The sequence below is a fragment of the Octopus bimaculoides genome, chromosome 23, assembly GCF_001194135.2.
Source record: "Octopus bimaculoides isolate UCB-OBI-ISO-001 chromosome 23, ASM119413v2, whole genome shotgun sequence".
NCBI lineage: Eukaryota > Metazoa > Mollusca > Cephalopoda > Octopoda > Octopodidae > Octopus > Octopus bimaculoides.
Window position 1 is genome coordinate 26,081,828 of NC_069003.1, and position 11,777 is coordinate 26,093,604.

General features: G+C 39.9%; 1 protein-coding gene across 1 annotated transcript in view; it reads right to left on the reverse strand.

Moving 5' to 3' along the window:
* Window positions 1-2,162: 2,162 nt before the first annotated feature.
* Window positions 2,163-11,777, reverse strand: part of LOC106876598 (RNA-binding protein 8A) — a 10,903-nt gene continuing 1,288 nt past the window's right edge. Inside the window, exons 2-6 of the mRNA XM_014925210.1 lie at window positions 10,582-10,641; window positions 7,563-7,640; window positions 4,779-4,915; window positions 2,965-3,095; window positions 2,163-2,333 (exon numbers count right to left, since the gene is read on the reverse strand). Coding sequence (XP_014780696.1) covers window positions 2,273-2,333; window positions 2,965-3,095; window positions 4,779-4,915; window positions 7,563-7,640; window positions 10,582-10,641 — 467 coding nt within the window. The 3' untranslated portion in view covers window positions 2,163-2,272. The remainder of the gene's footprint in view (window positions 2,334-2,964; window positions 3,096-4,778; window positions 4,916-7,562; window positions 7,641-10,581; window positions 10,642-11,777) is intronic.

Below are 11,777 nucleotides of genomic sequence, written 5' to 3' on the forward strand. Positions count from 1 at the left end.
TAAACCAGAATCCCGCCGAAAAATCAACAGAAAGAGTACAGTAAAATTAACTAATACACGTCTTGCCGACGCAGACCACTACTAGTCGCTTTGAGACCCTCTTTATAGTTAAACACTCACGCACACACACATCAACGTTTCCAAGCAATCTCAGCCTCATTTTCACGATGTAGTGAGGTGTTGGCTTCTGACCTGCTCCACTTGTGGCCTATGTTTATTCTTTACAGCCAGAGTTTGGCGTTTGGACCAGTTGAGTGCTCAGATTCGTATCTGCGGACTCTTAGATTGTGAGACTACTTCATCAGATTCCTATTTGGCTGTTTATTGTCGAATATTTTTTTACTGTTTCTGACGTATCTTGTATGTTAATTAAAACCTTGTTATGACATGTGTTGCTCCTATAATCAATCATCTATCTCCGTGGGGATTTCTCTAAAGTTTGAATGTATTATCTGTTAATATTTCCATCACCATCACTACGATATCGAAATCCATCACTAACTACACGTAATTAATTTTACACATCAAAATGAATAAATTTCAATGGAGTTGCATTTTTTTCCTTCTTCAAGGCTATGTATGTTTTCATTACTGAGTGCATGTTTATCTCGTTAATGACGAATGAATCGATTATATGTCCATTAAGGTGATATTTAAAAATGCATTGAAACATCGATCATCAATTCCCATACAAGACTGTTTCGGTTTTAGAAAAGAAATTACGAAAACTGAAATTTTTGTTATCTGAAGATACGGAACGTGCGCTGACAAGTGAAATGATGCAATATACACGTGTATACAGACATAAATACAATATATATATATATATCTTTTACTTGTTTCAGCCATTAAACTGTGTCCATGCTGGGGCATCGCCTTGAAGAAGTTTTAGTCGAATGGTACTTATTTTATTGCTCTCTTTTGCCGAACCGTTAAGTTACGGAGACGCAAACAACACAACAAAACAACCCCACCACACACACATACACGACGGACTTCTTTCAGTTTCCGTCCATCAAATCCAGTCACGAGGCTTTGGTCAGCCCGAGGTTATAGTAGGACACTTGCCCAAGATGCAACGCAGTGGGACTGAACCCGGAACCACGTGGGTGGGAAGCAAGCTTCTTACCACACAGCCACAACTGCATACTTACAATATATATAGGTTTCGACGATGAGGGTCCCAGTTGATCCGATCAACGGAACAGCCTGCTCATGAAATTAACATGCAAGTGGCTGAATAATCCACAGACACATGTACCCCTAACGTAGTTCTCAGGGAGACTCAGCATGACAAGGCTGGCCCTTTGAAATACAGGTACTACTCATTTTTGCCAGCTGAGAGGACTGGAGCAACGTGAAATAAAGGGTCTTGCTCAAGGACACAACGCGTCGCCGGGAATCGAACTCACGATCGTGAGCCGAATGCCCTTTCCCTTAAGCCACGCGCCCTCACACGATATATATATATACACACACACAAACGAAATATACACCGCCGGAAGTTGTTGTTGACAAACAACGGCAGTTATTTTATTCAGCTGAATACGTCATTGATCGGTTGAAATTACCGATATACGACAACTGTAACATGAAATAACTTTGAAAATATAAACTTTTCTCAACATCACTAAGAGTAAAAGATGTTTTATATGACACATTCTACCAGTGTCCGAAGTTTGAAAGTGTTTAGTTACAAAAAATTAATTTCTCGATGTGCCGTTCAAAGGGTAAAGATCCCAAATAAGTGATGGGTACTGTACCTCCATTGAAATGCTATAAGAAGGAAAATCATCATCATTGAATGTCTGTTGCCCATGCCGGTGTGGGTTGGATGGTCTGACCAGGGCTGGAAGGCTGTACCAGACGCCAGTCTGATTTGTTACGGTTTTCTATGGCTGGCTGTGCCCTTCCTAACGCCAACCCCTCTGAGAGTGTAATGGGTGCTTTTACGTGACACCAGTATTTGTTATGACTGCAATGGGTCCTCTTCTCAAGCACGACATCATGCCAAAGGTCTTGGTCATTCGTCATTGCCTCCTCAAAAAGAGCTTTTCACGTGCCACCAGCATCAGCCACTTTCACTCCTTGAGACCCAACACTCGAAAGGTGCTTTTTATGTGCCACCAGAAATACAAGAATAACAAGATCCAAACAAAGAGTTGAATTGTTTTAGTTGTTTATTAAAATGAAGATGAATCCCACCCCACTCCCACACTCCAACAATAGTAAAAAATAATGAAAGGATTTTGATACAAAATAATTTTTCCCATCAGCGCCTTCGTCTGTCTTCTCTGTCTCCTCGGTCCCTATCTCGGTCACGCCGGCTCCGACTGCAAAAAACCCAAGAAACAAGAATGAAAACCCATTAATTCATTAGCATTTAAACTGGCCATGTCCAGCCAAAAGATTCTATGTTTTATCTTCAAACTGGCCAGATCCAGCCTCTCACACACACACTAAAATATTATTCTAAAAATAAATAATTATGTCATTGAAATCTCAAAGCTACAGGATAATGAATGATTAATTCAAACCAATGTGAATAAATAAGCATTACGTTTGACAGAGGAATCTGAATGCTAAACCTTTTTGATTCCAACTCAATTCAAGACTGTCTCTGGCTCCACAGATACAAGACAGCTAATATCAAATCGTTTCTAATTGAAGTTAAAAATTTTCCTTCATAGCATTAATATCATCTTTATTAAGCTTCTTGACACTGACTTACAATGAAAAGTCCATTGTTTTACCAAATAAATTCTATGAAAAATCTCAAAGATTAATTACAATACATGGGAAATGTGTTTCAATGGAATTAAAGTTGTTAGCATAATGTAATGAAATACAGAAAATGTAAACCAATTAAAACAGGAAAACTAATGGAAACTAATCGAGTGATATTTGTGAAGAGTGTGCTGTAAGAAAAACTACAACAATTTGAATACAAATCAAAACCTTTACCTGCTTTTCCTTGGTCCACGCACAAAACACCAGTCAACGTTTATTTTCTGTCCAAGCATATCAGATCCATTCAGGGCATCCATTGCGCTTTGAGCTTCTTTGAATGTTTCATATTCAACGAGAGCATAACCCTGTTTGAAACAGAAACACAATGACATAATTTAGGAAATATACTGGCATTGGTACCACATAAATTGCACTTGTGTTGGTATCACATTAAAAACATAAGTGCTGGTACCACATAAAAAGCACAGGTGCCACATAAATAGCACTTGTGTTGGTACCACATTAAAAACATCAGTGCTGGTGCCACATAAAAAGTAGCCAGTACACTCTGTGGTGAGGTTGGTATTAGAAAGGGTACCCAGCTGTAGAAACCATGCCAGAACAGACAATGGTGCAGCCGCCGGTCTTACCAGCTCTGGTCAAACAGTCCAACCTATGCCAGCATGGAAAACAGTAGTTAAATGATGATTGACCACGATGATCTCGTAGTAAGGACATCCAACTTTACCAAAACTAAGCAGACAATCCAAGATCAGTAATCGGAATGAAAATGAGTTCAAACTTTGCCATTTATGTGACACCGGTCCAGGACTCTTGTAAGGGAGAGTAGCCTTAACACTTCTGCTGTGGAGGACAGGTTTTCTTTTCATGTGCATGGAAAACAATAGTTAAAGTAGACTAAACGATCAGAGAGCTATGGAATGCACTGAACGGACAATTATGAACTCAGTTCAAGTATCACCAAAGTCAGCTTTGTCTTTATCCCTCCTGGGGTGATCAAATGAAGTCCAAGTCAAGTACTGGGCTTCGATATAATCAACTACTCCCTTTTGCCCTAAATTTCTGGCTTCATGCTCAAGTTTGAAACATTTTACATCATTGTCGTCGTCATCGTCATCATCATCATCATTAAGGCAGTGAGCTAGTAGAATCATTAGCACACCGAGCAAAAGGCTTAGCAGTATTTTATCCGTCTTTACGTTCTGAGTTCAAATTCCACCAAAGTTAACTTTGCCTTTCATCCTTTCAGGGTCGATAAAATTAGGACCAGTTGAGCACACCTGGCAATATGCTGAGCAGCATTTTGTCTATCTTTACATTCTAAGTTCAATTCCACTGACGTTGACTTTACTGTTCATCCTTCCAGGGCCAATAGAATCAACTTACTCTGCCAAAAATTGCTCGCCTTGTTTCAAAGTCTGAAACCGTTATTATTATTATTACTAGCTGATCCCATGACATTAAAAATGACAGCTAATTGTAGTATTTTATTTATAAATACAGATGGTAAATTAAATTAATACACTTGTCAGTGTTATCTAATGGTTGACTTTTGAGATGTGACACCAAAACGTTGTTTGTTACTGAAAGAACGTTGGTTCACACATGCAAACATTCACATACTTCCAATGTACATGCACACACACATACTCACAGAGTTGAAACGCTGTTTGATTTTTCTTTTCAGCATTGAATGTTCACCATCACACTTCCATTGCACACACACACACACAAACATTCACATACATACACACACACACACATATTCACAGAGTTGAAATGCTCCCACTACCAGTTTGTCATCATCCCTTCCTTTCTCATTCATATGTTGTGACAGAGAAAAACACAACAGTATTATTACAGTAGAAAATTATTATTAGTGCTCTTAATATATTATTAATATACACTCAGCCTCCTGCTCTACTAATCCAGGGTATGGTTTAAGGAGCTTTATTCAGTTGACTATTGCACTCATTTTCAACTGAGTTAAAATATTTTCCCAAGAATATAACAAAGAGACAGATTACCTTAATGAAACCTGTTCTTCGATCCAGGTTGACATTCAGATTCTTTATTTCTCCATAATTAGCAAATATTTCATAGACATCATCTTCCTGTGCTTCTTCATGGACGCCAGTAATGAAGAGAATCCATCCTTCAACAGCTGGAGGTAGAAAATACAACCAAACAATAATCACATTAGGAGAGATCAGATGTGTGCTCCAGGCTGCAGCAAATGGTCAAGAGTTGTAATTCATCATCGTTTAACGTCCGCTTTCCATGCTAGCATGGGTTGGACGATTTGACTGAGGGACTGGTGAACCAAATGGCTACACCAGGCTCCAATCTGATCTGGCAGAGTTTCTACAGCTGGATGCCCTTCCTAATGCCAACCAGGAGAGTGTAGTGGGTGCTTTTATGTGCCACCGGCACGTAGGCCAGTCAGGCGGTACTGGCAACGGCCACGCTCAAAATGGTGTATTTTACGTGCCACCTGCACAGGAGCCAGTCCAGCGGCACTGGCAACGATCTCGCTCGAATGTCCTTACACGTGCCAGGAAGGCGACGCTGGGCACAGGTGATGAATAAAATTTGTTGATCAGGAGATGTAGTGACTTGCTGTATTTGATAAGATATGTCAAGCTAAGTAAATTTGTTGTCTTCCAAACATACAGCACACTCTTAAGTGGTTGACATTAGGAAGGGCATCCAGCCATAGAAACCATGTCACAACAGACAGTTGGAGTCTGGACAGCTCCCTGCTAACCAGCTTCATGTCAAACCGTCCAACCCATGCCAGCATGGAAAGTGAACGTTAAATGATGATGATGCTGATAACAAACTAAAGGGGAATGCTCAGACCTGATTTAGAACTTGTGATAGTGGAATGATGAATTATATCTAGGTCTACGTTGTAAATAAGTTGGTGAAATCACTCAAAAGAAATATGGCACACACCACCATAACAACAACATGGGTGAACAGGTTTTGTATGTAGCAGGCGATGGAGAAGACTGCTGGAGCAGACCGGTCTGTCCAACCCATTCAAGTGTGGAGAAAGAGATGTAAAATGATGGTGATGACAGCAATTGTGTGTGTGTGTATGTGTGTGTGTGTGTTTATTGATCTACATAGGCTGAATATTCACAGCTGGGTGACTGTTCTAAACAGGCAGTAAATGGTGATATAGAGTTTACCAGCCAGGTAGAATGAGGTAAAACTCAACCCCAGTTCTTTTAATTTTTAAGCCTGGTACTCATTCTATTGGTCTCTTTGCTGAACAGCTAAGTTACAGGAACATAAACACACCAACACTGGTTGTCAAGCAGTGGTGGGGGACAAACACTGACACAAAGACACACACATAAATGGGCTTCTTTCAGTTTCCGTCTACCAAATCCACTCACAAGGCTTTTGACTGGCCGGAGGCTATAGTAGAAGACACTTGTCCAAGGTGCCACACTGAGATTGAACCTGGAACCATGGGTTGGGAAGCAAACTTCTTACCACACAGCCATGACTGCACCTGATAGGATTTTCTAAACATCGAATGGCTAGGAGGGTTCATCCAAATAAATATGAACCAAAGTGTCCATAGTAAAAAAATTTGCTGAGAAAACTTTTAAAGCACAGAGTGAGAGTTGAGGAAGATTGAACTATTATTCTAGCAGGTGAGGCTCCCTTGAGATAACCATCCGTCTTGTTTTGCAGGAGAAGAGTTATTGTATGAAATGAGGCAACAGCAAGATTTGAACATGGAAACACAAGGCATTATGGATCAACACTCCAAATATGACCACACCCACTGCAATTACTTCAATAAAGTATGAAATTGTACAGGAAGAATTGAATAGTGTAGGCAGGATAGCCACATTTGGAGCCAGTACCGCCTGACTGGCCTTTGTAGGATTTCCGAGCGAGATCGTTGCCAGTGCCCCTGGACTGGCTCGTGTGCGGGTGGCACATAAAATACACCATTTTGAGCGTGGCCGTTGCCAGTACCGCCTGACTGACCTTCGTGTGGGTGACACGTAAAAGCACCCACTACACTCTCTGAGTGGTTGGCGTTAGGAAGGGCATCCAGCTGTAGAAACTCTGCCAAATCAGATTGGAGCCTGGTGTTGCCATCCGGTTTCACCAGTCCTCAGTCAAATCGTCCAACCCATGCTAGCATGGAAAGCGGACGTTAAATGATGATGATGAGTGACTAAGGGTTAAATACCAGAATATCAGCTAGGTTCTCTGTAAAAATACATGTCTTCCAGCTCTGGTATAACGACATTCAGCAAATGATGAGAGCCACAACTTCTTCATAGGACGCCAGGTAACATCTCCAAATCATCTGGCTTCTACTTTCAACAGCTAAGCTCAAACAGGGTTGATGAAGAATAAAGAATTTTACTAAATCATCATCATCATCGTTTAACGTTCACTTTCCATGCTAGCATGGGTTGGACGATTTGACTGAGGACTGGTGAAACCAGATGGCTACACCAGGCTCCAATCTGATCTGGCAGAGTTTCTACAGCTGGATGCTCTTCCTAACGCCAACCACTCCGAGAGTGTAGTGGGTGCTTTTTACGTGCCACTGGCACAAAGCAATATTGGTTTCAAATTTTGGCACAAGGGGACGGGGCAAATCAATGACATTGGCCCCAGTGTTCAGTTGGTACTTATTTTATTGACTCCAACAAATGTAAAGATGGTCGAAATGCTAAGTATTTTATGCAACTTGCTAATGATTCCATAGCTCGATGCATTAATACCAAACCAAAACTATTAAGAAGTGTTCATGCAAGAAGAGTACTCACAGCGTTGCGGTCCAGGTCCCCCATCATCATCAACATCCATCACCTCATAATCCTCCACACCACTTTTAGTCTGGCCATCTGAAATACAAAAAAAACATTATTTCATCAGGTTAAAAATTAAATTTTTTTAAAATAATAATAATAAAAAAAAAAACCAGGTGTGTCTGTTGCTTTGAACATATCTCATTAAAATATACTAATTAGTAACATCTACCGTCTACAATGTCGTTTTTTTACTTGGAGATTCTTTCATTACTAATACAACAAAAATGGTGGTAACTATATTTTGCTGATGAAGATTAATAAAACTGAAACATATAGAGAGTTGTCCCCATATCACTCAGTAAATTTTAAAGTCCTTTTCTGCAACTGTAAACCACATGTAACCCCATATTAAAGTGTTATTTGCACCATATTTGTTTATTTTTTGTTTTATTGAGGGAATTTGTCTAGAATTTTCTTTTCATTTTCAAGCATAATGGCAGTGATTACCCCACGAGTTTTTTTTTTTTTTCGCCCTTTCAAAGCCTAGCCAGGCTCATGGGCCTGGTTTCCCGGTTTCTATGGCGTATGTGTTCCCCACCAGCTGGACGGGACGCTAGTCCATCGCAGTGTTACTCAAGAAACAGGAAGAAAGAATGAGAGAAAGTTGGGGCGAAAGAGTACAACAGGGGTCGCCACCACCCCCTGCCGGAGCCTCGTGGAGATTAAGTGTTTTCGCTCAATAAACACTCACAACGCCCGGTCTGGGAATCGAAATCGTGATCCTCTGACCATGAGTCCGCTGCGCTAACCACTGGGCCATTGCGCCTCCACTGCACCCTTTTAAAACCTAACCAGGCTCATGGGCCCTACACCATGAGTGGTCAGTTAAAATTCAGTGCTTAATAATTTAATGAGTGAAAGAGAACTTGGATAAAATAATTATAGTGTTACAACATAGTTGTGAATGGTAAGGATTAAATGGTAAGGATTAAATATAAAGCAATTTACAAATATATTTTAAAAGTAGGCTTCTCTGTTAACTGGTGGGTTTATGTGGAGAACATTATTACTGAAATAAGAGTAAATAGTACTACTTTGTTAGTGATATGAACCTTATAAAACTGTGGAATGGATGAGATGAATGTATAACTTGGAATGCTTTTTCGAATGAGAGTTGTGCAGCTTCCAATTTACAGAGACTAAATGGGGCACAAATTCAGCTCTGAGACTGAAAATCAATTCCCAGGAATTGATATCTAGGAAATATATATGTGAAAACACCCACATTCTCAACTTCCTGCATTCAACCTTACCTAGGGTGGTAGGCCTAATTTAGTACTCACTTTAACCCATCATTGTTAGCTGCCTTCAGCAGAATCCATTCTGTACTCTCAATACAGATAACAATAGACAATAGCTTTGTTCGGTAGTGGACTTAATCGATCTCCCAGTCTAATACCAACACCACTGGACAGTCGCTTTCAGTGGAGTCTCTGGTTTAAGATGAGATAACTATGTCAATGAGTTCCTACCCACTACAAAAGTAATCCATGAGTTCTGGTTTCTTTCTGCCTTTCTTTCCCATCAGTCAGTCACTGAGGCAATACAAGAAGGGCTCAAGGGTGCTGCCCTTCTTTGACAGTGCCATTAAAAGAATTAATTCAAACAATGGAAATTTATTCAATAACACAGTTGCAGAGTTAAGTCCCTTGCACAAATATGCCAGAAGTAAGCAACTTTTTGAAATATATTTGTAAAGCCTTTGAAGAATTTCTAGTTGAATGAATTGACCCTAGTACTTCTTTTAAGCCTGGTATCAGTCTTTTTTGCCAAACTGTTAAGTTATGGGGACATAAACACACCAGCACCAGTCATCAAGCAGTGGTGGAGGACAAACACAAACACACATATATATCATCATCGTTTAACATCTGCTTTCCATGCTAGCATGGGTTGGACGATTTGACTGAGGACTGGCGAACCAGAGGGTTGCACCAGCCTCCAATCTGATCTGGCAGAGTTTCTACAGCTGGATGCCTTCCTAACGCCAACCACTCTGAGAGTGTAGTGGGTGCTTTTACGTGCCACCGGCACGAGGGCCAGTCACATGGTACTATTATATATATATATATATATATATATATATATAGACGGGTTTCTTTCAGTTTCTGTCTATTAAATCCACTCACAAGGATTTAGTCAGCCCGATGCAGTAGTGCAGGACACTTGCCCAAGGTGCCGCACAGTGGGGACTGAACCAAGAACTATGTGGTTAGTAAGCAAGCATTTTAACACATAGCCACACCTACTTTCAGGTGAGTACAGCAGCTGAGTAGTACCACAGATATGGGGAAGACGAAAATGGGGGTAGAATGTTTGGTGTATCAGATAGAGAGAAGCTAGGAGATGACCTTGCATGTACAAACAAAACTGACTGGTTTTAGGATATCATATTTGTGGTAATGGACAGGTCTTCTTGAGCACAGTAAAACGCCCATGATCTCTATCCTTTGTCATCTCTTTCATAAAGCTCAACATCTTGAGATCAGTCTTCGATACTTTGTCCCATGTCTTCCTTTTCCACAAGTTCCAGCTGTCCTCGTCCATATACATCACAAGACCAAACTAGCACAGTCTTCTCTTGTGCACACTACATCTAATTCCTCTTATGCCTAACTTTCCTCACAATATATTTGCACCTTGTTGTACATGCATACTAATACTGTACATTCAGCAGAGCATACTAGCTTCATATTGTAGGACCAGCAGTAGAGAAATTAATCTTGTGCTCTCTATGAGGCTAAACACTTTTCAGTATTTCATTGTGCAGTCATTTGCTCAAAGAATAAGCTGAGAGGGTGAACAACAACAACTGTTGCTCCTACCAATCAGTCTAAATTCACAATTATTTTAGAATTTAATTGAAACTCAAAAGGGGTGTATTCTGGTTAGAAATATAGTAAGAAAAAGATTAAGATGTTATTTTCTTTCACACTGCTTCAAAATGTACCAAATATTACAACAGTTTACTAACCTGCGCCGAAACCTCTTCCTTTTCTTTTCTTAGCTTTTTCTTTTAGTTTCTGAAGTCCTTCTAAAAGTAAAAAGGGGAAAAACAAGAAAATTATTATATCTTTATTGGTCACAATAATAAGATTACTAAGCAGGAAGCAATAAACCATGGTATATAAAAACAAGGTGAGTGGTAATGACATTATAAACAATATATTCTGGTGGAATCAAATCTTATCTTTTTATTTACATGCTTGGGCTGGTGCCATGTAAAAAGCACTGGTGATGGTGCCAAATAAAAGCACCCAGTACACTCTGTAAAGTGATTGGCATTAGGAAGGGCATCCAGCTGTAGAAATCATGGCAGAATAGACAATGGAGCCTGGTGTGGCCCCCAGCCCTACCAGCTCCCGTCAAACTGTCCAACCCAAGCCAGCATGGAAGAACATTGAACTCTTCTGGCCTATACCTGCTGCTTTAATTAACACAGTATCCTCATCATCTAACTTGATGGCTCCCTTCATTCCTATGATAATACACCTATCATTATCATCATTATTGTACTAATATCTACTTATCCATGCTTGCATGGATCAGACAAAAGCATGTTGGGGGCAAAGTTTTCTACAGCTGGAACCTCCTTCTGACATCAAAGCCTATCAGTTTCCAAATTAGGAAAGTTGATCAAAGAATTGTAGTGTTGATACAAGTGTCAATGCACCAACTTATAAGATCTGGGATAGGATTAATGAATTGGGGGAGTGGAGGAGATGATCTGCACTTTCAGGATTAGAAACGACTAAATGAATTTTCATTTTATCTTCTACTTGTTTCAGTCATCAGACTGTGGCCATGCTGGAGCACCTCCTTGAATTTTAGTCAAAGAAATCAAACCCCAGTATTTTTTTAAAGCCTGGTACTTATTCTATCAGTCACCTTTGCCAAACAACTAAGTTATGAGGACATAAACACATTATCACTGGTTGTCAAGCAGTCATGATGACAAACACAAAGACATACACACACGCGAAATTGTAAGAATCTTTTGGACATTGACTGATGAGGAATTAGCTACGAATTTTCTGTTAAATTTTCCGTTTATGTTTTTGTTAAATTTATATATATATATATATATATATATATATACACACACACACGACGGGGTTCTTTCAGTTTACCAAATCCACTCATAAAGCTTTGGTCGGCCCGAGGATATAG